The sequence below is a fragment of the Lampris incognitus genome, chromosome 15 (assembly GCF_029633865.1).
Source record: "Lampris incognitus isolate fLamInc1 chromosome 15, fLamInc1.hap2, whole genome shotgun sequence".
Lineage (NCBI taxonomy): Eukaryota > Metazoa > Chordata > Actinopteri > Lampriformes > Lampridae > Lampris > Lampris incognitus.
The window spans coordinates 19,279,714-19,307,383 of record NC_079225.1 but is presented as its reverse complement, the minus strand read 5'-3'; the positions used below and the strand labels follow the sequence as shown (position 1 = coordinate 19,307,383).

General features: G+C 45.6%; 1 protein-coding gene across 7 annotated transcripts in view; it reads left to right on the top strand.

The window, feature by feature from the left end:
- utrn (utrophin) overlaps nt 1-27,670 on the top strand; it is a 233,379-nt gene that overhangs the window by 194,165 nt on the left and 11,544 nt on the right. For 3 of the 7 annotated variants that reach the window (XM_056294966.1, XM_056294968.1, XM_056294965.1), the window contains exons 65-71: nt 882-1,018; nt 8,945-8,983; nt 9,496-9,561; nt 11,864-11,929; nt 23,465-23,626; nt 24,720-24,957; nt 27,074-27,149. In XM_056294966.1, coding sequence (XP_056150941.1) covers nt 882-1,018; nt 8,945-8,983; nt 9,496-9,561; nt 11,864-11,929; nt 23,465-23,626; nt 24,720-24,957; nt 27,074-27,149 — 784 coding nt within the window. Of the gene's footprint in view, nt 1-881; nt 1,019-8,944; nt 8,984-9,495; nt 9,562-11,863; nt 11,930-23,464; nt 23,627-24,719; nt 24,958-26,201; nt 27,042-27,073; nt 27,150-27,670 lie in introns of those variants that run through there. The other 4 variants (XM_056294970.1, XM_056294969.1, XM_056294972.1 and 1 more) reach the window with 4 other exon arrangements.

Here is a 27,670-nt window from a genome sequence, read left to right as displayed (position 1 = left end):
GGGTGAGGGGAGGTGGAGATGGGCAGGGGGGTATTAAAGTTTGAGACTTGGAGCAGTCGTCTAAAAACACTGTCTCTCACATTCCCATCCTGCCGCTTATTTTACGGCCTCGTGTTGCTCTTTTTATTGGCTTGTGGTTTTGTAGAAGGTGCCGTTGTCATTGTGCCCGGTGCACGTTATGAGTGATACTGCAGACGCTGAAATGCGGCGCGGCGCTGTATCGATTTACCCCAGTTTTAAGGTTTTCCCTCGTTGAAAGCGGGGAAGTTGTGATGGGGTTAATAGTGTCTGGTCTCCGATGTCGCTGGGTTGGAAATCCTCCAGTCGTCCAAACACGGCTAATGAACTGCACGTTAACTGGTGCACATAAACAGGAGCACGCGATCACTCGCATAAAGCACCTTTTCTTCTGCTGCCTCCTCTGCCTCCCCCGGTCATGTTGTCCTCCTCAGTAGCTGTTTTCGGTTTACCCAAAATGCCATCTTGGATTGCGTAGATTAGTAAATAAGCTATGTGAACTCATTAGAGTCTATTCGTTTACCCACAACTGTCAATTGTGGGAACTGTGTGCGCCTTTTGTGTGTTTCTGTTCCCTAGCAGTTGCCTGAGTCCCCCGTAGAAATTGTTTTTCTTTCTTTCTATCTGGTCGGGCTACTGTGGTAATTTGTCGTTTGCTTGCAATGCAGAAACCACTATTCCTGGGAAAATGCCGTGGCTAATTATCACATTAACAAAACACACACAAACACACAAGCATCTTTTATGCACAAATGCATACTCATCCACACATTCATGCACATGCACAAACCCTGTGTAACACCTCTGCGGTCTCACTCTCTCTGTCCCCCTCTCCCCCGCTTATCTGTGTCTGTGCACTGTAGACCACATCAGGTGAGGACATGCGGGACTTCACCAAGGTCCTCAAGAACAAGTTCCGCTCTAAGAAGTATTTTGCAAAACACCCACGGCTTGGCTACCTTCCAGTGCAGACAGTCCTAGAGGGGGACAATATGGAAACGTAAGTAGCAGTCGGCACTTAAAACTTCAAACATTTTGCCCATGATGCATGTGCACAAGCTTTCAAAAAAGGCGGAAAAGAAAGAGGAGCGATAACAGTGTTTGTTTGAATAAAATGTTTTGTTTTCAAACCATGGTCTGAAATCTACTCCTGTTGTTGGACAATCGGAGGACCCCGCACCTCCAAGTGCGTGGATCCCCACTCTCACGAGAACACTTCATGTGTGTTTGGGTGTGTTTATTTACCTGTCTGCCAGGGGTTTACTTGTTCCCTGCCCACAAGTATTTAATTTCTAAGTGTTGGTCGCCCCTCTGTAGTGCAAGCCCTGTTGCTGAGCCTCGACTTGCAGCCCTGCTCCTGCCGGCCATAAATCCCCCAGGAACCGTCGTGAAACTAGTCCTTGCATTATTCAGATGCCCCAGGCAGGTGGCAAATCGTCGCACCTGGGGTGAATCTGTTGAGTTATAGTCCCCCCTCCCCTCGATTGTCATTTAAGTGCCGTCTGTTTCTAGTACCATCCAAGTTCACACTCCCTCATTTTATTTGTTTAGTATTTTACTGTCAGTCCACATCTGTCTAACTGTTTTGTCTGTCTGTCTGTCTGTCTGTCTGTCTGTCTGTCTGTCTGTCTATCTATTTATTTACCCCACCATTCTGGGTGGTATCGCAAGCACAGACTTTAAAAACAAACTTTCTGATGAACCTAGCTCTCGGTGGTGCCCATACACGCACACACGCTAGCCCACTGACTGATTCACGTTCATTCCCTCCCAACCAATTTCCCTTTCCTGTGAAAGTCCCTACAGTCATGTCAGGTCGTGCACCCTAATTCCCACCTCCACCCCCCCCACCCCCCATATCCATGTGTTTCTTCTCCTCCCTCCTCACCTCCCAGCCGGCCTCTCCTCCCTGAAAAATATCTGCAGCACTGCCTTGCCCCTTTAGAGGCGGAGGAACTGTTGCACATCGGAGATGTGGCAGAAGAAAATGGAGCAAACCCAGGGCTAGTCCGCTGACATCGTTTTCCTCGGTTTTGCCTCTCTCTCTTCCTTTTCCACCTGACTTCTTCCCTGTTAGTCTTGCTCTGTCTGCAGGCACTTTTACAGTCTGTGCTCTTCTCTTAGAAAACGTCCTTTAAGACCGTCGATATCAGGCTCAGATATCAGAATCGGTTTTATTGGCCAAGTGTGCTGATGCACACGAGGAATTTGACTCCGGTACACAGCAGCTTCTAGCACTTGCAGACTCACAAAAAAAGAAAAAAGAAAGTAGACAACTAAGGAAGAAAAAAACAATAAATGAAACAGCAACAGGATATTGGAGGCAACCATGTATGCACAACAGGTATGGCACTTTCATAGAGAGTGTTGTTATGTTTGAGTAATCAACAAACCTATGCCAATATACCATACTGCTTATATACTGTATTGCCAATGCACTATACCATATGCCAGTACCCCAAGTCCACAACCCATCATGCCCATAAACTATGCTATATACTCTTGCTATATTACACTACAGTATCTTATGTATCAGAAGTATACAATATATGTTCACCGACAATCCATCTCACAACTCCATACTATGTTATATGCCAATTTTACAACCACTACTTCTAACACTACTACTACTACTACTACTATTACTGTCAGCTGCTCCTGTTAGGGGTCGCCACAGTGGATCATCCTATGTCACAACCACAACAATAACAGCAATGATTGTAACCGGTATACAGCAGTTGAATATGTATTTACAATTGTATATTTGTATTGCACAAACTTTGTATTGCACATGATCACATCATAAGATCTCTCTGTCTCAACCTGCTTAGCGCTAGGTGCATTTGAATATGAAATACTCTATTCATGATTGGATTATGCTGACCATATTAGTTAAGTTTGTGTTACCTGTGTCAGTTATTAGTAATCATTAAACCCTTTCATGGATCTGACGAGGGAAAGCGTGTTTTTATCCCCCCCATCTGAGGACACAGGGGCAGCGACTGAGCCATGTCCCTGGAGCTAGTGGAGATTTACGGACTTGCTCAGCAGCGTTTAAGCAGGCCAGATTCTTTCTATCACAGGAGCCTATTTCCCGGCCCTGCTGGTTGAGGGACAGTCTTTAATTGCATCCCTGCCAGCCAACCCCAAAAAGTTATTACTGAACAGTGAGAAGGTCACAGTCTAGGCTCCTCGTCCTCCTTTGAAAAGGGTGCTTTAAATGAAAATGGATTAAGCAAACATTGTGAATAGTCATTGATTTCAGCATTGTTTGCCCAGTTTTTGGAATGAAATCACTGCTATAAACTGTTTTTACCGTGCGTTCTCCAGCTCCAAAATGCAAATTATGTCTTGGTGTTCTGTGTTATGATGCACAACAAGTGGTAATGTTGCTGGTACAAAATAATTGAAATTGTTTGATTTGATGAAATGGTGAAATTGTTTTCCTTGTAAAATAATCACTTCCATTCACTGTTGATTTGATAACAAATTCCAGTGTGTTAATCTTGCTGAGAGTAATTTAAGTATAATTTTGTTAGTATTCTTCCAAACATTAGAATCAGAATCAAAAACGCTTTGTTGTGTCATTTCATGTTTCCCTCAGCCCACAGCAGTGCAACACAAAGACAAAAACAGATCCAAAAACTACAAGAACACATCTATCTAAACTAACCAAAAAAAAAAAAAATCCCTGTCCAGGAGAACGAACACCACCCAGGATGACTGTCAGAACTCCCGGTCTGCATGGGCTAGCAGTTAGCTTAGCCTGCCCTGTTTCCGCGCCCTGTCAGACCGCCCTCGGTGTTTCCTCTTCGGGAACAGATCCAGTCAGGGCTGTGGTCCTTGGGCTCACAGGTTGCAGCAGACCAAGCTCCCTCATCCGATCCAACGCTAGCTCTCCTGGTCAGACACCTTTGACACACACCCCTGCACTCCACATGATGACACTAAAAACACAGTCAAGGCTAGGCAAGGCCGCTGCCAGACCACCCTCGGTGGTATCGGAACTGCCAGTCTGCATGGGCTAGCAGTTAGCTTAGCCTGCCCCGCTTCTGCGTCCTGTCAGACCACCCTCGGTGTTACCTCTTCAGGCACAGCTCCAGGCAGGCCGTGGTCCCTGGGCCAACATTATACAGCAGAAGCAGACTAAGCTCTCCCAGATGATCCAGCGCCAGCTCTCCTAGCCATCAAACTAAGACTAACATAGACGCAGACATGGACAAAGACACTGCTGTGTGAGGCCGCTGCAAAAGTGAATTTGCGCCGCCATCTTCCTGCACTGGAAGCGGAAGCACTTTTGCTCCACTTTTCCAGTTACGCTCATGGAGGGAGAGGGAGTCCTACCAGAGCGACAGTTTTGTATAAGTTTTAATCATGCAAACGGAAGAAAAGGAGAAATCTTGTTCGTCTCCCTCATCATTTCGCGCTCTGATGCACTCACTGGCATTCTCTGTCTTTCTGCATCACGCTTCCTCTTCATTTTATTTGCCACCCACTCAGTTTCTGTCCACCTTGTGAGAGCAGAACACCACCTACTCTCACCTCCCACTTCTGTCTTGGCCTCGTTATATGCCGTATAGGAATTTCTTATCTATCACAGCTATATTTGAATATGAAAGAACATTTTAAATGGCCTCCCACTCAGTGTTGTTTTTTCAGTTTACCCCACATAACCATATGTAGTAGCACGCAAGTCTTTGCCACATCACGGCTCGTGGAGCGATCGAGTTCGATAACTGCATAAGTTTGTGGATTTGAGAACAAAGGGAGAAATCTGAACTCGTCTTTTTAAGAATTTCTGTCTCTAGAAAACGCTTAAGGTTGAATAAAAATGAGCCTATAAGATTATTATGTAATGGCAAAATCCATTTATTAGGATATTAACGGTGGCCTTCCTGACAACTCCTCTCTGAACTGAGTCATCTTTAAATCAAGCAAGTTAGTAGGAAAACCTTGTGAAAGCTTTTGATAGTCATCAGAAATGACATTTTAATATTGGCACTAATATAATGCAGCTTGGAAAATTTGAGTAGATGCTGTATTACAAGCTTTTTATTAGTACATGCCAGCAGCCATACCAGCATGTTCTGCTGCACAACAGAAGCTAAGCAGGTGTGGGCTTGGCTAGTACTTGGATGGGAGACCTCCCAGGAAAATGCGTTGTTGGTGGGCTAGTAGGGGGCAGTCTTCCCTCTGGTCCTAATAAAAAAAACATCATCAAAAATCCCAACACCCCAGTATAGTGACGGGGACACTGTTGTAGGAGATGCCGTCCTTCAGATGAGACATTAAACCAATGTCCTTGGTACTGTGGTCATTAAAGATCCCATGGCACTTACCGCAAAGAGTAGGAGGTCCCTTGGTGTCCTGGCAAAATTCCCAACCTGGCTCTCTCCATCTGGCCACCTAATCATCCCCCCATGTAATTGGCTCAATGATTCCTCCCTCTCCACCTCAAGCTGATGTGTGGTGAGCATTCTGGTGCAAAATGGCTGCTGTGCATCACCCAGGTGGGTGCTACACATTGGTGGTGGTTGAAGTGAGTTTCCCCCTCCAATGTGAAGTGCTCTGGGTATCTAGATAAAGTGCTATATAAATATAATCCATTATTATTATTATTACATTTCTAGTTAAAACCTATTCAGCAAAGCAGTTTTAACATGCAGACTTTATTTAGTTGTACTAAGGGAACAATTACAGTGTCCTGGCCTATAGCAGATTTGGCTTTTCAGCTTGCAGGCCGATGTGACAAATAAGGGCTGCCAAGCAAACAAGCCTTTACAAAGGGGGACTATCATAGTTTAAGTCAACAATCTTCACCATCCCAATAACATGTTGGTCTAAGAAGAAACCAGTCTGACTATTCATCATAAGCATGTGGCCACAATTTAAAGACAAGAAAGTCCCTGCTGTGTTATGTCAGATTGCTAAATACGCCAGTTGAATGTAAGTGGAACGTTGTGTGATATTGTTTTCTCAGATATATTCATATATTCACCTCACACATTCGTTGTATTAGCCAAAAACACTTTACTCACGAAAGAAATGTATAGCTTATGTTTTCAGTCCATCTAATTAAAGCTAGTGGAGAAATCCTGGCCTGACAGGGAACCAGCAATATTTCTCCTAGATGCATGGCTGTGTATCTGTACCAACACACATTTGCTTTATGGACGTTCTCATTCCTTCTCTCTCACACACACACACACACACACACACACACACACATAGCCCTTCCCCACCATCCCACCATCATGCATCCTCTGTCTGGCATTAGACAAGTAGAGGTGTCAGCATGCAGAGCTGCTCTTTTAGCCTCTTCACAGAGGAGGAGATGAAGGGGAGGAAGAGCAGGTCATGGGTGACTGACTCAATCGATTCTGAGGCACGCTGCAGAATAGGGCATTCATGGCATTTGAAATACACGGTGCAGGATTTGGGTTTGACGGCGGACTTATCAGGTCCCCTGGCAACGTTGTTGGCCCTCGGCTCCAAACGACTGGTGGGAAAGTTTTTGGTCTAGACTGAAACTCTGAAGCCAGTTGGAAACGTGGCGCCACAGGTCGTTTGTTTAGCAATTGCTCTCATTTAAACGAGACTCTTCAAATGGAAAGTTTGGAAGCCTGCATCTGGGTGTTCTGTCTCTGAGCCAAGGTCCACTGCCATTTTTACTGTAGGTCAGCCCCACTGCCCAGATCGATTGTACTTTGTTCTTTTAGAAGGATGTCTTAAAATATATGAACTTTTTCTACCTCCCCCCTTTTTTTTCCTCCCCACTTGTACCCGGCCAATTACCCCACTCTTCTGAGCCGTCCTGGTCACTGCTCCACCCCTTCTGCTGATCTGAGGAGGGCTGCAGACCACCACATGCCTCCTCCGATACATGTGGAGTCGCCAGCCGCTTTCTTTTCACCTGACAGTGAGGACTTTCGCCAGGGGAACGTAGTACGTGGGAGGATCCCCCAACAGTTCCCTCTCCCCCCTAAACAGGCGCCCCGACCAACCAGAGGAGGCGCTAGTGCAGTGACCAGGACACATCCAGCTTCCCACCCGCAGACGAGGCCGATTATGTCTGTAGGGATGCCCGACCAAGCCGGAGGTAACACGGGGATTCGAACCGGCGATCCCTGTGTTGGTAGGCAATGGAATAGACCGCTACGCTACCCAGGCGCCCCTTCGTTTATCTATCTTTTGACTGATGGCTCGCTACAGGAATTTTCTATCTGACTTGATTTGAGCAGCCTGTGTACACATCTTAAGAATGTGAAATCGAAAGGAGAAAAAGGGCCCTGTTGTATTTCAATAGGGCTTTCTAGGAAAGGCCCTGTGATGGCCTGACGGGCTGTCCAGGGTGTCTCCCTGCCTGTCGCCCAATGACTGCTGGAATAGGCTCCAGCATCCCCGCGACCCTGTGAGCAGGATAAGCAGTTCAGATAATGGATGGATGGATTTCTAGGAAATTTAATTGCTTCTTTACTGAAGGTCAAACAGAGAAGATGCTCTTTTCTTTGGCAGATGTGAACACCCATGTTTTTAAGGCTTTCATATCTTGAGTAGCTATTCATCATAAATCGGGGCTGTATACACTATAGCTGTAGGTTAAAGCTATGGCCACACTGCTCGGGCACTTGGCAGACGTCTCTTGCAGGGAAATGTGACCGGGGCTCTTCTCTGCACACACCTCACAAAACCCAGCGAGACTTCCATCCGACTCCTCGCGCTACAAGGAAGAAAAAAAAAGTGTTCGACCCAAATGCTCCCAAGGCCTCTTGTCTTGCTCATTCCCCCTCTCTCTCCTTTACGTGCACTCTCTCACTCATCTTTCTTCACATGGTTCATTTCCCATCTCCTCCCTTCATTCCGGTAACTCTCCTCCTCTTTGCTCTTTGACTCTCGTGTCTCTCTTTTTCTCCTCCAACGTCTCGCTTCAGTGTTTCCTGAACAGTGTAACCCATGCGAAGGATGAAACATCCAGCTACGCCACAGCGCGAGTCGGGGTCGGAGAAATTGAAGCTGCTTCAGCAAAGCTATTGTTTTGCTTTAGATACAAAAAAATCACTCTTACGCAACACGTCCCTCCTACGAAAAAAGCAGACCGGGGAAACCAACCTGTAACTGTTAACTGGGGGTGCACAAAACGGTGCAACACAGTCTCGTTTCCCTGCTGCTCCCTCTCTCTCTCATTCTTGCTGTCTCTCTCTCTCTGCCTCCCCGATTTCCCCTGCTGCATTTGTCATTCTCCTCATGGCTAGAGATGCGTGACTACATTGGCCGTCCTGCTGCGAGAGACATAATGACCGTGGCAGACTTCTGTTTGTTAAATCTCTCCACTCTTGTCTGAGAACCTCCGGGCTCCTCGCCCAATATCTTACCCACTCCCAAAAACCATCCTCCCCCCAAGAAAATATAACAATGTCTTTTGAGCCCAGTCGAGGAAGCATCTCATCACGATAGAAATGACAGCTGTTTAAGAATAGCAGTAATTACGCCTTGTAATTAATTTTTATGGCCTTTAAACATCTTGACACATGCCACTGGCAACATTATTGCTTGTAGATTATTAAAAAGAAGGAGGTTTAATGAATGGTTAAGAGAAGTATTTGTTTTAATATCGGAAGTTTTAATTTTCCAGATTCATTCCAGAGCTAGTTTTCCTTTTATGGTAACAGATTATTATCAACTTCCATAAGATGGGAATGGGCCTTTGACACGGTCTATAACTGATAGGCTTCTCCAGCACAAGGAACAGACGCAGTGTGTTGGCGACTTTCCATGCCTTCAGTCCACCTGTTGTGTGGCTGTGCAGTTTGATGGGTTCTTCCCTCTGTATGTTCCTCCTCCTGCTGTTTCTGACTCTGACCCACTGTGTGTTGTGACCCTAAAATGTTCTGTGGTACCTTTTTCCTTCCCTCCATTTCTCTTACAGTCCAGTCACCCTCATCAGCATGTGTCCGGAGCAGTATGAGTGAGTATCCACGCCAAAACCCAAACCCCACCCCTCCTCCCGACTGGAATGCATCTAAACGACACCCACCCTCCCACTCCCTCGAACCCACCTCCTTTATCTAAACTTTTACCCCAGAGTATCCCCACCACTAGTTAACCACCCTACTTAAGTCACTGTTGCATGTTGCCCGCCTGCCTGATCGACCAGCTGAACACGCAAATCACAAGTCACCTACGTCGGCTCTACTCACAGCATCCTCTCAAAACGTGCCTCCTTTTCCTTTCAACTAGCACCCCATCTCTCAACCAAGCAGTAGCTGTCAAAAACCATCAGGCCGCACCATAGATCATCCCGCTCAGCTCTTTCTCTTCGTAGGCGCCGTCTGATCTCTTTTCTAGGTGATTTCATATAGTGCCAGAAGGGGGTTGTGTGTGTGTTGCAGCTGTGTTGGATGATGATGTTGTGTGTGTGTGTGTGTGTGTGTGTGCATGGCAAATCTAATTCATCTCCATTGCCCCATTCATTTATAGGCTGTCCCAGTCACCTCAGCTATCTCATGATGACACCCATTCCAGGATAGAGCAGTATGCCAGCAGGTATGCCTCACATTCTCCATCTATCACCTCATGTTGTCAGTCGCCTCATGGCTTACATAAAAAGTTCAAAAATGCAACTGCGGGTATTCCAGAAGTAACAAATACATGGTCTGACAAAAAGTGACATGTGCTGTCACCCCCTTTTTTCTTTTTTTAAAGTAGCTATTGTAAGGTGAGTCTTTGGCACACAAGTTGGTACAATTTCGGAGTAAAAACAATTTCAAGTCATGACTTTACATTAAATGAGTAAATCATAGAATGAAGCCCTTCAGAAATAAGTGCTTATGAAGCGCCAGTGCAGCATAAGGACTGTGGGTGTCAGACTCTTCTGATCAGTTACACAACTCGGACTCTTTACAATTCAATATCAAAGAATGTACAAAATAAAATTCTGAGAAAAGCAACTGTTGGGCGTTCAGGTAGTGTAGCGGTCTATTCCGTTGCCTACCAACATGGGGATCCCGGTTCCAGTCTCCGTGTTACCTCCAGCTTGGTCAGGCGTCCCTACAAACACAATTGGCCGTGTCTGCGGGTGGGAAGCCGGATGTGGTATGTATCCTGGTCGCTGCACTTGTGCCTCCTCTGGTCAGTTGGGGCCTCTGTTCGGGGGGACTGGGGGGAACAGCGTGATCCTCTTACACGCTATGTCCCCCTGGGGAAACTCCTCACTGTCAGGTGAAAAGAAGCGGTTGGTGACTCCACATGTATCAAAGGAGATGTATGGCAGTCTGCAGCCCTCCCTGAATCAGCAGAGGGGGTGGAGCAGCGACTGAGATGGCTCAGAAAATAGGGTAATTGGCCAAGTACAATTGGGGAGAAAAAGGGGGAGGGGAGGAAACGGAACTGTTGCTATGCAAATGAGTGCCATGTAAAAAAAATTATACATGAGCGATGATGCTATCAGAGCCTTCTTAAGGGGCACCTAAGATTTTAAAAGATGTTATTAACAATGAGTATGGAAAAATAGATTAAAGCAATGAATTCGTGAAAAAACTTAAGTAACCGAGATAAAACTGACTGCAGTGAAGTGCTTTTTAAAGCATTAGACCAAAACAATCAAAGGTAGCATGAGATCAAATTCCCACTAGGAAAATGGGATATAACAGAGTAGCGAAAGATGGATTATAAGCATGCCGATTGAGAAAAGATTAAAAAATTGAAAATGGTTTTGCTCACCTTATTTTCGACGGTCTTTACATTCAGTTGAAGATAATGAGTAAATCTAATGAGAGCTGTGCTCCAGTTCCCCCCGCAGCAGCTAAAGATTGCTCTTGTCAAACGATCCCCAGCATATCCTTCTTAAAAGATTGTTGATCTGATAGTGCGCCAACCTGTCTGGCCCATACGCTTCCTTTCGTCACACACAATTAACCTTGGATCATTCCATCTTCCCTTGCTATCTTGTCAGCAACTAGACAGACATGACTCTCATCAGAGAGGCTTTTCACCTTAAATATGGACAAACATGCATGTACACATAACCGTGTTGCACACACACACACACACACACACACACCCACACAGTCTTTATCAATGAAACATGACCCTCACAAAATGCGCAGTTTAAAAGCTCGTACACGCGCAAGCACTTAATCATATTCATGGAGTGGTTCAATCATAGCCTAAGGAAAGTGTGTTGATCATGTTCTCTTCGCTTTAATGTGCGGGGCGAGCCTGCTGTCTCTCTGTTCCAGAGTTCAGTAAATACAGGCTTTGATCTGGGGAGCCAATCTAATTAGCATGGCCGCTTTGTCTGGATCTATGGCTAGTAATCCACTGTGTTTTGCCCCCGGTCACATGTGCGCACGCATACATGGGAGCATGCACGCACACACGCAGACATGAACAGACACACAACGCATGTGGTCGTGCTTGCACGGTTCTCTAAACACAATTACACATGCATGCACACATGCACACACACATACATCCTTGCACCGTGCTGTGTTTGGTCAGTTAGATAAAAAGTTTCTACTTGTTAAGATGTGGATCGACCCAGAATCCATTATTTGTCATAATAAACTCCCCTTGTCATTGAGTTGAACCCTGTGCACCTGTCCACACTTCTCTGGTGTGCTCTGCCTACAAACTAGCCCTCATAGTTTCTCCCAGTTGGCATTTGGCCAGGGTTGAATATTTCTCTCATTTACTCAAGCAATTGGTGTGTCACAGTGGCATGGACACCCCTCATTCATTGACATCCATTTTCTTCATGCTAATAAGTTCATGGCAGCTCTTAAATAATTCATTTCTTATTAACTGGTAAATTCAGTATCCCTCATAATGATGGTGTCTTTCCCAGGTTGGCCCAAATGGAGCGTTCCAATGGATCCCTTCCTACAGACAGCAGCTCTGCCACGGGCAGCATGTAAGTTTCCACACGTCTTAAAAAAGCTACTGATTCCAAAGATGAACTGTTGTTACTTTAAGTAATCACTTTCATCTAGGTCATGCCAGAATTCAAGAGTTATATTTTCCTGGCGGCACAGTGGCCCAGTGGTTAGCACTGTTGCCTCACAGCAAGAAGGTCCTGGGTTCGAGCCCCAGGTCCTGTCTGTGTGGAGTTTGCATATATATATATTTGTTTATTTTGATTTTGATATACTTTAATGATCCCCCTGAGGAATTACGCTCTGCATTTAACCCATCCTAGCTGTGTAGCTAGGAGCAGTGGGCAGCCGCCATGCAGCACCCGGGGACCAACTCCAGTTCGTCTTGCCATGCCTCAGTCAGGGGCACAGACGGGAGTATTAATCCTAACATGCATGTCTTTTTGATGGTGGGGGAAACCATACCACCCCAAGAAAAGCCACCACAGACATGGGGAGAACATGCAAACACCACACAGAAAGGACCTGGGATGACCCCCAAGGTTGGACAACTGCGGGGTTCGAACCCAGGACCTTTTTGCTGTGAGGCGACAGCGCTAACCACTGCGCCACCGTGCCGCCCAAATGTTCTCCCCATGTCTGCTTGGGTTTCCTCCAGGTGCTCTGGTTTCCTCCCGCCATCAAAAAGACATGCATGTTAGGGTTAATACTCCTGTCTGTGCCCCTGAGCAAGGCAATGGAAAGAAGAACTGGAGTTGGTCCTCGGGCGCTGCAGCTGCCCACTGCTCCTAGCTACACAGCTAGGGCGGGTTAAATGCAGATAATGAATTTCATTGTATATATGTACAATGACAAAAAAGTGTATTCTATTCTGTTCTTTTTAGATCTTATTATACTATTACTTTACCATAAACTCATGACCTAGATGCTGTGATTTGACTTTATAACCCATTCTGAGGAGGTGAATGGCAGCAAAAGCTGTCTGATGGTGGAGACACTTTCCATTGTTTCAGTTCTGCTTTTTAAAAAGTACACCGGGTGGCTTTTAGAGGAGAAAACAAACTCTAGCAGGGTTTTCCACTAGTGCATAATCTATCCATCCATCCATCAAGTTGAATGGACATAAATAGACTTAATTAAACAAAAAAATTAAATAGAATATTGTATTCTACTATTGTAAAATAGTGTATTGTAATATGGATGCCATTATTAAGTTACATTTTAAGGTAAGTGAATATTTTTCATCATCTGGTATGAACCGACCAACCGGTTTCCTAAAGAAGGAAGTCAGAGTCCTCTCAGTTGGGTTTGGTGGTGCTCTTTTCCTTTTGTGTGACAAATTGGATTCTCTGTAATCTGATAGAAGAATGGAGTTGTTCATACATGCAGGGACAGGGATGAAGCAGCAGACCTCTGTGGGCCTACATCAACATTGATTGACACTGTTATCGTTGTTCCCACCCGATAACCCCGGGAAAGAAGAGTCTACGTCCCCCGTGATGAGACTATATAAACCCTAGTGGTGTGACTTCTAATATGATAATGATAACACGGCTGTTGAAATTGTGGAAGCCATCACATCCCTCCTTACATACTGTAATTGGCAATATAATGAGCGGTGGTTTTCTTTCCTTGAAGTGTTCATAGATTAGGCTAAATTATAGACTACACAGTGCATTTCCAGATGGTTCGAGGCGATTTGTCTCTCATAGTTTCCGCTATCGAATCACAAGCATTCATGGTTAGAACACCTGTTTTGTCAATCAAACGTATGTCAAACCTTTGGAGTGCTATATGTCGTTTCATTCAGAAAAACGACGACTTTCCAGTCAATATAATCTGATAAGCAAGCGGACGTGTCTGAGATCATGACAGGTGAAATAAAAATACATGGGCTTTACCGATTTGAGAGGCTTCAGTGGCGTGACTGACGTTAAAAGCAACACAGAGTAGATGGGCGAGACAAACGAGTTGTAAAACAACACTCCATGTCAATAAATCAGCGTGAAAAGCAGCGCTCGATAACAAAAAGCGACGTGTCTATTTTGTTTGCTTGAAAGAAGCGGAAAACCGTTTGGACTTAAGTTGGCAACCCCCGCAAATTTGTGGCCTTGTTACCTGTCCTGCCTGCTCCTCATGTGACTGACAAGCCCGTGCACACCATCAAGCAGTGAGTGACAGTTACACTTTTGTGTTCGTGACGTAGGCGCCACTCGATTGGATGCAAGGCACCTTACATCAATAGGGTGAGAAGCAACTCGCTATGGGAGGAAAAAAATGGTGAGAAAGTAGTCGGCTGGAAATGATTTAATGTCCGGCGGACAGCCAGCGCTTATGGAAAATTCCTCTCTAAAGTAGTGAAAATTTAATTTCATGTTGATGTAACACCATGTGATCATTATGGTAGTTTTATTATCACAGACTTTGAGTCCCTTCAAAGGAAACGGAGCTTATTTGCATCCATGGCCCAGAGGAGTTGCAGGGTTTAATTCCATGCTCTGTTGAAGGGCTCAGCTCTGCAGTATAGTTTTAGAAGTGAATGGTGTAGTGGAAGTGGCACAGTGGTTAACACGGTCGCCTCACTGCAAGACGGTCCTGGGTTCTAAACCCCGAGGTTGTCCAACCTTGGGGGTCATTCTGGTTGGTCCTCTGTGTGGAGTTGGCAGGTTCTCCCCGTGTCTGCGTGGGTTTCCTCTAGGCGCTCCAGTTTCCTCCCACAGTCCAGAGACATGTAGGTCAGGTGAATCGGCCGTACTAAATTGTCCCTAGGTGTGAATGTGTGTGTGTGTCGGTGTTGGCTCTGTGATGGACTGGCGGCCTGTCCAGGGTGTCTCCCCACCTGCCGCCCAATGACTGCTGGGATAAGCTCCAGCATCCCATGACCTGAGTTCGGATAAGCACTTGGATAATGGATGGATGGATGGATTTGTGGAGGAAATACGCAGGGATACTGAGTATACCCACCTCTTTTTCCATCTATTTACAGTCAGCCAATATGCCATTGAAATATACAGGAGAGTATATCCACTTTCTCCTTGGTGATCCACCCATCTAGGTCGCCATATTCCCACCTCCACATCAACCATTACACTGCTGGAAATGAGTCCATTTTCAGTTGAGCACCAACACAGTGGCACATAGTGTTGGTACACGAGACATTTTTTAGGTAAAGTAGTTAGGCAACGGATCATTTTTATTCATTCTTTTATTTCCATTTTTTCCCAAATGTTCTGTGCCAATGAGGAATTTTGCTATTAAAAACAACAATTGTGAGAAAATTGCACCATTTCCCGTTAGGGTTTTGCTGGAAACCTTCCATCAAACCCTCTATCAAAGCCTTTAGAACCGTTCCAAAGGAACAACAAGGTGGCTATCAGCAAAGGATAGATGAAGGAGAGGGAGACTGGAGAGAAGCGAGAGTTGGACTGTGTTGAGAAAGGAAGACAATGGGGTATGGTTGACCCAAGGAGGGAAAGACAGGACTGAAATGAAATGTAACGGATTGAAGTGCCAGCAATGAAAATGGAGCACATTCAGTAGAGATTCCCCCTGATAACAAGCAGTTATCTTAAGGGGAGGAAAGGACTGAGAACTGGGCAAACACCTGAAGAAGAGGAAATGATAGAAGGCAGGAGTGGCACTGATAATTCTGATATATATATATATATATATATATATATATATATATATATATATATATATATATATATACACTACCGTTCAAAAGTTTGGGATCACATTGAAATGTCCATATTTTTGAAGGAAAAGCACTGTACTTTTCAATGAAGATAACTTTAAACTAGTCTTAACTTTAAAGAAATACACTATACATTGCTAATGTGGTAAATGACTATTCTAGCTGCAAATGTCTGGTTTTTGGTGCTATATCTACATAGGTGTATAGAGGCCCATTTCAAGCAACTATCACTCCAGTGTTCTAATGGTACAATGTGTTTGCTCATTGGCTCAGAAGGCTAATTGATGATTAGAAAACCCTTGTGCAATCATGTTCACACATCTGAAAACAGTTTAGCTCGTTACAGAAGCTACAAAACTGACCTTCCTTTGAGCAGATTGAGTTTCTGGAGCATCACATTTGTGGGGTCAATTAAACGCTCAAAATGGCCAGAAAAAGAGAACTTTCATCTGAAACTCGACAGTCTATTCTTGTTCTTAGAAATGAAGGCTATTCCATGCGAGAAATTGCTAAGAAATTGAAGATTTCCTACACCGGTGTGTACTACTCCCTTCAGAGGACAGCACAAACAGGCTCTAACCAGAGTAGAAAAAGAAGTGGGAGGCCGCGTTGCACAACTGAGCAAGAAGATAAGTACATTAGAGTCTCTAGTTTGAGAAACAGACGCCTCACAGGTCCCCAACTGGCATCTTCATTAAATAGTACCCGCAAAACACCAGTGTCAACATCTACAGTGAAGAGGCGGCTGCGGGATTCTGGGCTTCAGGGCAGAGTGGCAAAGAAAAAGCCATATCTGAGACTGACCAATAAAAGAAAAAGATTAAGATGGGCAAAAGAACACAGACATTGGACAGAGGAAGACTGGAAAAAAGTGTTGTGGACGGATGAATCCAAGTTTGAGGTGTTTGGATCACAAAGAAGAACGTTTGTGAGACGCAGAACAAATGAAAAGATGCTGGAAGAATGCCTGACGCCATCTGTTAAGCATGGTGGAGGTAATGTGATGGTCTGGGGTTGCTTTGGTGCTGGTAAGGTGGGAGATTTGTACAGGGTAAAAGGGATTCTGAATAAGGAAGGCTATCACTCCATTTTGCAACGCCATGCCATACCCAGTGGACAGCGCTTGATTGGAGCCAATTTCATCCTACAACAGGACAATGACCCTAAACACACCTCCAAATTGTGCAAGAACTATTTAGAGCAGAAGCAGGCAGCTGGTATTCTATCGGTAATGGAGTGGCCAGCGCAGTCACCAGATCTGAACCCCATTGAGCGGTTGTGGGAGCAGCTTGACCGTATGGTACGCAAGAAGTGCCCATCCAACCAATCCAACTTGTGGGAGCTGCTTCTGGAAGCGTGGGGTGCAATTTCTCCAGATTACCTCAACAAATTAACAGCTAGAATGCCAAAGGTCTGCAATGCTGTAATTGCTGCAAATGGAGGATTCTTTGACGAAAGCAAAGTTTGATGTAAAAAAAAATCTTATTTCAAATACAAATCATTATTTCTAACCTTGTCAATGTCTTGACTCTATTTTCTATTCATTTCACAACATATGGTGGTGAATAAGTGTGACTTTTCATGGAAAACACAAAATTGTTTGGGTGATCCCAAACTTTTGAACGGTAGTGTATATATATATATATATATATATATATATATATATATATATATATATATATATATACACACACACACAGACACACACATAAGCATATACACGGTGTGTGTGTGTGTGTGTGTGTGTCTGTCCCTTAATGCTCTTCTAACATTAGGGGACTTTTTAGAGATCCTAATCTGGGAAATGAGCCCTTCAAATTGAAATGCCCTTCAAACTCTCATTTTGTCTTTGTTCCTCCTTGTCTCATCTCTCGCTCTCTCTCTCTCTCTCTCCCTCTCCCTCTCATACACACACACGCATTTCTGTTTTTGTATTGAGAGGGAATTAGTTTTCACTCCATCAGATGACTTGGATAAGAGCCTCATAGATGTGTGATATGGCCTCTTTACTCTGATAGAATGAATGCCAATCTTGTGTACAGTATCAGTGTATTTACTGTGCCACCTTTAGCTGGGGAAAAGGAGGATTTTCATGTGAAAGACAGACAAGCGGAGAACTTGAAAAAGAAGAAATTAAACAGTTTTTCAAGAGTGACGTGTAGTGTGGGTTGAATGGTGTGTGTGTGTGTGTGTGTGTTGAAGTGTAAAACTGTGTCAAGGATGTGCTTTAGTCCTCTGCCCCCACACTTTGCCTTCATCTGGCCTCGCTGTTAAGGAGAGCTTCATTTGAAACGTGCTGGGCTGAGTTCACAAATGCTAAATGCTGCTTTTCTCCACGCCAACTGGCAAAATAACGCCCTTTTTTGCCTGGTCAGTGGACGGACGGAGGGATGGAGAAGTGGTGAGCACTTGTAGGTGGAAACGAATGTCTTTCCTCTCAGAGCTTTTATAATGCTGGACAACACACATTGTCTTTAATTCTCACTTTTTCTTGTTCTGTAGTTTAATTTACTTGGGGAAAAAAGCCATCATCTTTTTTCTAAATTCCCCCCCCCCCCCCCTTTCTCCCAAATTGTACCTGGCCACCCCACTCGTCGAGCTCTACTGGTCACTGCTCCACCCTCTCTGCCGATCTGGGGAGGGCTGCAGACTACCACACGCCTCCTCTGATACTTGTGGAGTTGCCAGCCGCTTCTTTTCACCTGACAGTGAGGAGTTTCACCAGGGAGACGTAGCACGTGGGAGGATCACGCTATTCCCCCCAGTTCCCCCTCCCCCCTGAACAGGTGCCCCGACCGACCAGAGGAGGCGCTGTTGCAGCGACCAGTACACATACCCACATCCGGCTTCCCACCCACAGACACGGCCAATTGTGTCTGTAGGGATCCAATTGTGTCTGTTGGGATGCCTGACCAAGCTGGAGGTAACATGGGGAAGAAGCCATTATCTTTACAGGCATTCAGGCGTGACCCTGTTCACACCTGGCATTAACATGTGTCTTGTGTGATCTGATCACAAGTGGACAGCTCCAAGTACAGCTGTGAATGCACCCAAGATGCATTAAAGACACATTGAGATCCGATACTCAGACCATATATAGAGTCGGTCTGGGCCACATAAGGCCACGTTCTTTCAACAGAGCTTCGCGAATGTGTCCTGGGCCACACTGAAGGACCGCCTGCTCAACTGACGCCCTCTGCGTAAGCTATAGAAATCCTTTCCAGTAGAAAAAATATCCTGCGTGATTCTGTTGAGTGCAGCTGAAGTGTCAGAGGTGATGGAGCAAATGCAAACTGAACTTTAGGTAGGCTATATAGCAGCTGTTTAGTGAATAGAAACACAGGCTGTCTACCTGACACTTGTTTCAGCTTGTTTCGACAAAGCCTCCTCTGGGTTTAGTTTTTTTTTTTTTTTTTGATATAAACCTCATCTGTAATGTCTTGACACACATCAGACCCACAACTGTGGAGGATAAATCCTCCTCTAAGCCTCACTGCCAACTAAATTAAATCATCACCATCATGAATCTGCTGGGTGCCTGAAGCCGGGCCAGGCTTACAGCTATAGTCTGCATTAATGCGGCCAAAAAAATCATTCTCTTACCTCTATTTTACACAATGCCCCCCCCCTTTTTTTTAAGACTTCCATCTAATTCCTTACCACCCACACATGATTTCACGACAGCCTGCCTCCTCCTATCACAGCAGTTCATCTGGCTCTGGGTTCATCTGGTGGATGCTTGGCAGGACGATGCATGGCCTCTCCTTGCCAACGTACGAGCTTATGAAAACATGAGTGTTGTAACATGGGCGACTGTGTTTGCCAATTACAAGCCTGTTTGGCTTTTGGCTTGTGTTTTCCAATCCGTCAGAGCTGGCGAACACTCATTTGCAGGCGCTGCAATGACACACACACAAGTGGCGGGCGCATGCGTGTGCGTTTGTTTTGTTCTGCTGTGCAGTTATCTGAGAGAAAAGCTTTAATTAGAAAGTGAGATGGTTTCTTATTTTCTTTCACCTCCAGCCAAAGCCCAGTGATGTCATCAGCGCCCGGGGCGGTAACCTCCCTCTCTCTCTCCCTCTCTTTCTCTCTGCAGCCTGCCCAAGCCCCAACCCCACCCCCACCCACCGTGCCGTCCTTTCTTTTCTTTCATGCTCTCTCCTTCTCTTGCTGTGTCCCTGAAACCACACTTTCATTTCGACTTCTCGGGCCTCCTATATATGAATCTCTCCTTTCATCGCGCCTTTCCCTTGCCTACTCCACCCCACCCCCACCCCTACCTCCTTTCATCAGCTTTAGTTGTAGTCTAATCATGTTTTACCTTTGGGTCTTAGCCAGCCTTCAGATTAAACGCTGAGTTCATTTGACTATGTTTAGCATCGCAGGAAGAAAACGGAAGAGAAAAAGAAAACATCGTGCATGCGCCACATCAAAGTCTGCACTCCTGCAAAACTGAGAGTCATTGCACTATATCCCACTGATGGAAAGAAAGAATGAAAGAGAGAGAGCGAGAGTACACACTGTGATGGGTATTGGACTTTCGTATCTCATCAGGGGGGACGAAATGAAAGAGGTTTCATCTCCTCTCTCACGCTCACACTAACACACCAGGTGTGTGTTAGTCTTTCTCATCCTTCCTTCTTTCCTTTCCATCCTGACTCTTTCTCCTTCTTTGCCCACCTCTCTTGTTTCTCGTTGAGTCCAGCTAATGTTGTGTTCAGCTTGACCCGAGTTGCGTGCCGTGTGATATGTTAAGATGTTTAGCTGAGCACATACTCCAGAAAGCTGGTAGAAGGTCTCAGCCGCGTCCTCCTCCTCCTCACCCACACTGGGTGAGGCAACTCAGATTGGCTGCCCACCGTGGCCGCATTGAGCTAATAGCACCGCCATCCATCACACCCATTCACATTACCCACTCTCCTCCCTGCTTCTCCATGGCTGAATCTCTCTTGGCCCATCTTGTGCTTCCTCTATTCTCTCACCCTCACTTTTTCTTCATCTCCTTCATTGCTGTGTCCTGTTCAATCACCTAACTGCCCCCCCCCTTTCCTCCCACCTCGCGCTTCGCTATTCCAGAGCCCGCGGTGTGAGAATCACTTACCGAGCACAGCCAGCTCTATCCCCAATAGTCCCCATTTTCCTTTTCCTAATGATCTCCTTCCCGCTGTCCTCTGGGTTCTCCCTGGCTGCCACATCATCCTGCTGTGACTAACAGCTGCCAGGGTCCTGGTAAATGGTTCACTCACCATACGCAGAACCTCTGCTTCCCCCTGTACCCCGCGGACCACACTGCCTCTAATTTCCAAGTTTCTCTGCTGGAACTAAGCCTTTCTTCAGCATCCCTGCCTCTGTTGTCATTACAGACAAGGGAGAGAGAAATGTGCACGTGTGTGTGTGTGTGTGCATGTGTGTGTGCGCGCGCGGTAGCGTTCACTATAACTTGTTGCATGTGAAGCAGCGGCAAATCCAACTTCATATCTCAACCAAGGCTTCTCGTGTCACGGGCAGCCCTGTCCTTCACATCTATCAATGAAAACAAAAGCATGATATTATTCAGTGTGTGTGTGTGTGGGTGGGGGTGAAAAGCCAAAATATAAATTTGCCACCGGATGAAAAGAAATGCAGCGAGTGTTTCTGAATAACATTATATGTATGGGAGTATTTTCAGTGGCCAATCATTTAAAAGGAAACACATTTTCAAAGGGCTCCTTCAAAGTTTTGCAAAATTCAATTTACGTTTGTGGCTTTGCCGTTCATTCCAGTTAGCTCCCTGAAAAGTTCAGACTTGACACAAAGGAGTCCACACTTCCTTAAATGAAAAGGAAAGGGCCCTCAACACTTTCGCTGCGTTCACACAAGAAGCTCAGAGCTGGTTAACAGTCGAAACCTTATCTCTTCAGTTTCGTTAGCCGAGTGCAAGGATGATTGTTGTTGTGTTGGGTTTTTTTTCTTTTTCTTTTTTTTTTTTTCAATATGAATAAAAGGGATTCATCTGAGGACGTTTCATCAGCTGCACGTCCTATGCAGTCCTCCTCCTTCCACTGGATTGTAATTACCACCAGAGGCAAAAGGTTTTCTCTGTAGTGTTGTTTAAAATGCCTGGTATGGTCGGGACAAACTCAAGCATTTACTGACCTCTCAGCTTGTCTCCTTCTGCATCAAACCGAGGCTGTTTCACATGGAGGTTGATGCACGGGCGTCCGGGTAGCGTAGCGGTCTATTCCGTTGCCTACCAACATGGAGATCGCTGGTTCGAATCCCCGTGTTACCTCCGGCTTGGTCGGATGTCCCTACAGACACAATTGGCCGTGTCTGCAGGTGGGAAGCCGGATGTGGGTATGTGTCCTGGTCGCTGCACTTGCGCCTCCTCTGGTCAGTCGGGACGCGTGTTCAGGGGGGAGGGGGAACTGGGGGGAATGGCGTGATCCTCCCACATGCTATGTCCCCCTGGTGAAACTCCTCACTGTCGGGTGAAAAGAAGCAGCTGGCGACTCCACATGTATCGAAGGAGGCACGTGGTAGTCTGCAGCCCTCCCTGGATCGGCAGAAGGGGTGGAGCAGGAAGAGTGGGGTAATTGGCCGGGTACAATTGGGGCGAAAAAGGGGGGGGGGTTGATGCACGCCATTGTAACGGATCGTCATCTATTGTTTGTTGGAGTAAGCAGGTCACATTGGCCTACTCACTGAACATGAAGGCCTGAGTCCATAGTCGTTACTAAACTGAGATTGTTATTCAACTAAACTCAGGTTATTTACCTTTTTAAACGTTTAATATTTGCAAGAGAGTGTGTGTGTGAGGTTATTTCTGGTCAGGCTGGTGTAGTATTAAGTATTAATCTTCTGCATAATCAAAAGCTATCAACATCCCAGAACTGAACCTAAAGAGGGTCATTTGGATTGAACCTGAGGGATGCAAGGGGAGGAAAAGTGCCGGTGTCTGGCTCTGAACCATCATTATTTTGTTTTCCAGTCCAAGTCTTTCAAGCTGTCAAAGTGGCTCCGGCGATGACAGTCACTTTGGGAATGGATAGGAGTTTTAAACCTTGGGCGTGGGCGGGTGGGTGTTTGTGCGTTCTTGCATATGGCCGTGTGAGGTTGTCAGGGTTTAGTGTTTGTCTTCTGGTCTCAAGTTGTGTTTCAGAATGAGGGTGACAGCCAGGCTTTGGCAAGACCTGCCACCTTTTGTCAGATCATCTAGATAGCACGCACACACACCTGAAGCCATTTCTCTCTCTCTCTCTATCTCTCTCTCTCCCCCTCCTCCCTCCCACCCCCCATCTGCCAAGCTCTTTTATTCCCCTGCTCCCTCCATCTCAGCCCTCCTTTATTCCAGTTATCAGATGGTTGGGACTGACAGATATGTGTTCCTCAGGGGATTGGGAGGCTCACAGTGCAGCAGGCCCACAATAACTAAAGGTCTTACACACCATGTTTTCTGCCCAAATCCCCTGCCAGATCATTTGCTCAGTCGGCTGCACCACTAACATTTAACTGTACGGTGTCTTATTAAACTGGGTTGAGACATTAACATGCACCAAGGATGCTGTCTGTTAATTTTGTTCAGTGCAAATGTAAACAGAATCAACAGTTTATTTTCTAATGTTGGGGCATCCTAGCTCATTTTTAGCTCAATACATGGAATCAGTTTCGATCTTTTTTTTTGTGCCCTTTTTTTTTATTGTTTCTGTTTTTCATTCACTGATAAGTTTCATAAACTCTGGGAAGAATGCACTTAACTGAATTGATTCGAAGGGAAGTGATTTCAACCCAGTCCCCTTGTGGCCACGCTCTTGGGCAAGGTCGCATCAAGAAGCCAGGCTCTCTCATTCTCTACTGATCAGTACCTTCCGCAAATTAACTGCAATGTTTTCTCTAGGGACGACGAGCACGCCCTGATACTGCAGTACTGCCAGACCCTGGGGGGGGAGGGCTCCCCCTGCAGTCAGCCCCAGAGCCCCGCGCAGATCCTCCAGGCCGTGGAGAGGGAGGAGCGAGGCGAGCTGGAGCGAATCATCGCCCGCTTGGAGGAAGAACAGAGGTAGGTGATCGGCAGGTGTCTCCCAATACTACCCGAGACCCACTGAGTGGACAAGGAGGATGGCTGTGGGCTTCCACGTGTGCTAGCTGTCAGCCCAGACTATGCTCCAGCACGTGTAGCAGACAAATGATCCTCTATAATGTTTTGAAATTGAGGTACATACAATCCCTTTTGCACATTCCTCATCTCCAGGTTTTTTTCATTTCTTCTTTATCCTGTCTTCTCCCTCTCAACTGCGTTACCTCTCCATAGCTACATTTAATAGCTGAAATTAATGGGGGAATCCCAGATTTGACCTGCACTAACTTGTCAAACTATTTAAATGCAGACAAATGCAGATTTTTTTCACGTTTGTGGACTCTATGTATTTTCATCTGCCTGCTTGGGGACAGTCTGTTTGCTCTTTGCTTATTTCAGCCAATCCAGCAAATAAGTTGTTTTTTTATCTCACTTCCCAATGGGCAATACATACACATACTCATACTTGCCATAGCTCAGACTGTCTCACACGTGCCAAGTCTCCCTACAGTTTGATTAGTGGTTGGATATGGCTCGGGGAAAGCAGGATTGTGCATACTCTATTGTTGTAGAGAGGCTTTTGTGCTGCAGGTGGTTCTACCAGAGTGATTTAACGCTGGTCATACACACAAACACATGCGCACACACACACACACACACACACACACACACACACACACACACACACACACACACACACGCTTCATTGCCAGACTCATAAATGCCAACTTAAGTAAAGCACTGCAGCTTACCGCTCTAGGGTGGATGGGAGGGCGGGGAGAGGGTAGAAAGGCAGAGAAGGCAGCAGAAGAAGCTAGAGATATGGCACGAGGCCCTTTGTGTCTGTCTATCCATTTCAAATAAGATTTGACTGAGAAAGCAGTAGAGAGAGGTAAACTAGAAGTTAGTATTTTTTTGTTACTCCCTACTGTGTGGGTTTGAGGGAGGCTTTTGAATGTGCCGTTTCAGACTCCCGTCTTTCTCTGTGTGTGCACATGTCTCTGTAGGCATTTGTAGATGTGTCAGTACATTCTTGAATTTCTCCAACCCTATATTTCTAATCCTTTCACCACAGAACTCTCCAGAAGGAGTATGAGCAGCTGAAGGAACAGCACGGCCAGCGAGGAGCCCCTCCTGGGGGCCAGTGGGATTCTGAGGGCTCCTCTACCCACCCCGATGAAGCGGACCTCCTGGCTGAGGCCAAACTGCTGCGTCAGCACAAGGGCCGCCTAGAGGCCCGCATGCACATCCTGGAGGAACACAACAAGCAGCTGGAGTCTCAGCTCCACCGCCTCCGACAGCTGCTGCACCAGGTAACCATTCAGAGGACGCATTTATTCAAAAGCACCATGTAATGCACTGGGTGCATAGCTAGAGGTGCATGGAGGAGCTGTAGGGCAACACCAGCAGGTCCCTCCTACAAGCCTGCCAGCATGGCTGTGTGTCTCTTTGCCGCACTGTAGAACAAAACGAACAGCGGCCTGTCAAAATCTGCCACAAAACGCACCAAAAATTGTCAAATTTGGCATCATTGGTAAAATCGCAGTCAGCAATAATAGCGAAATAATGTGCATGCACACCCACACAGCGCCACCTAAACACCAACATACAGTACTCTTCTGTGCACACAGGCACACACAAATACATGTGCCCACACACTCGCATTTAATACAAGGTAGCTCCTCTCATCCCTAACCCATCACACTTTTCCACAACACAAACAGCTTGTCTGAACTCAGATTAGTGTCTAATCACTTTATAACCATTCCATCCAGAGGTCCGGTGCCTCTCTCCAGTCCCTCTGTCAATAACTTCCACATCTGTTTATGCACAGCCTAATTGCTCAGTAGGGTTAGATTGCCTCTTCCAAGCTAGAAATTTTCCTCAAGCCAAATAAATAGCAGGCCAGTCCAATCAGACAGAGCAAACACAGGGCAGGTATTGGCTCTCTGGGAGTCGGATGCGAAGTAATAACTCACAACACCGGCCCAAAAAGTTCACTGATGTGACTCAGCACATTATTAAGGGACGAAGAATTATTTACATGTTGATAGAGACATATATGCTTCCTCTGCACCCGGCCTGGGCCAAATTAACTTTGCCTCCATTTTTTAAGTTGTAGGGTTGATCTGTAGCTACCCACCATACATTATTCCCTACCGTCTGAAATGCACATAGGGATTGGGTTTTGTCAGTTTATGTCGTGTACTGTCCCATTGCATTGCACTGTATTGTGAGGACCGGCTATCCTTGCTCTATCTGTAAACTGCGTCGCTGTGCCTGTGATACTGAGATACATTTCTTTGCATTTAAAGTGATTCTGATACTGTTTTTGAGATAACCCGTGGATTTGTAACCCAGAACAAGCCACACACAGATGCATACTTGAGCGAAAATGTACCCCAAAATAGCTTCTGATGTTTTACAGTACTCCGAAAAACATGACGTTTAAGACCCCAGATAAGCCAATATGTCAGCATGACTTTCTGTCAATCACAATGTTGCAGAGCGGCCCAAGAATAATACAGAAAAGTTTGCTGCCATTCATTTGATTCAGGCTCCTCAAGGCTTGCTAAAGCCCTGACCTGTGCTATTCCAAGACAGGCCTCCAGACACTGGCTGCGCTTCACAGACATTTCCAGCACATTAGCCTTTACCAGTGCCAGGGGCACCTGAAGATGAAGTAGGAGATGGATGGAAGGATGGAGAATTAGGAGCGTCGAGAGAGAGAGGTGGAGGGCTCAGAAGAGGACTAGAGGGATAGAGAGGAGGCCAAAGAAGGATGGAGGGAGAAGAAATACATTGATGTGGTCTCTTGCAGCAGAAAGCTGAAGGAATATGGCACTCTGCCGTAAATGTTGCTGGACATCAGCCGTTCTCTTCTGTTCACCAGTTGATCAGCCATCCACTGCAGTTTCTACAGAAAATCCTTGGCGCTATTGGACAATTGATTAAGGCAGTATTTTATTATGATTTATAGAAGTGATCGCTGTCACTTTTCTAATCAGGATACTGTTTGCCACGATGAAAAATTGTCCATTTCATTAAATGTGAGGAATCGTCTGATTCTGCTTTACAGCATAATCCATGAATACGACCAACAAACACCAAATTCTGTGGATTGTAAAGAACATTTGTTGTATCTATAAACTGGACTGGCTTGCGCTGTTGTATTTATTATTACTCACTGCTTTGTTCAATAAAGGCCTTTGCTAAACGCTAAAAAAGTTATGTAAATGTTATTTCTGCAGAACCCCCAACCAATCTGAAAATCACCTCATTAAACACAAATTAGGACACTGGCATAGATGTGTGTATTAAACTTTTTTGCTGTCACAAGAAAGGAATAGCTGGCTGAATAGTGTCATATCAATGCTTTTTGTAACGTCTGTCATCTATTTATCTCTCTCTCTGCCTCATTTCTCTCAGCCGGAGGTAGATTCAAGGGTAAATGGGGTGTCCTCTCCCAATGTGATAGACCAAGGACCACTCAATGAAACCTCAGGTGAGTCGTACACACATGCACGAAAGCACACACACATTACACACATGCACAGCATTGCTGCATTGTTACAGGTGTGTGCAGACACCTACTTATTGGGCTATTGGGCATACAAACAGTGGCAGGAACTACTTGGATCCCAACATAAATCATCCTGCTCTTAAAGGGAAAATTCACCGATTTTCAGCCTTATCTCTGTCTATCTGCAGCAGGGATAGCACATGAAAAACACCTGTAGTTCCCGATCGTTTCTAAATTTTTGGAGCGGCAGTGACCGCCAAGTGACATACTGCGACGTCAGTTGGCACACAGAAAAACTGTTTCTAATACTCTTAATCTACCCTGAAGACGCTGTTCAAAAAACACATCATCATTCCCCCAGCTAAGCTATGTTTCTGATGGACGAAATGATGTCCCACAACACTAGCACAGAGGATTTTACCGCTGACGATAAAGAGGCGAGGCATTCTAGTACATGTAGGTGCTGTGGGAAACACTGAACAGGAGAACCCTGATTTCTCCGT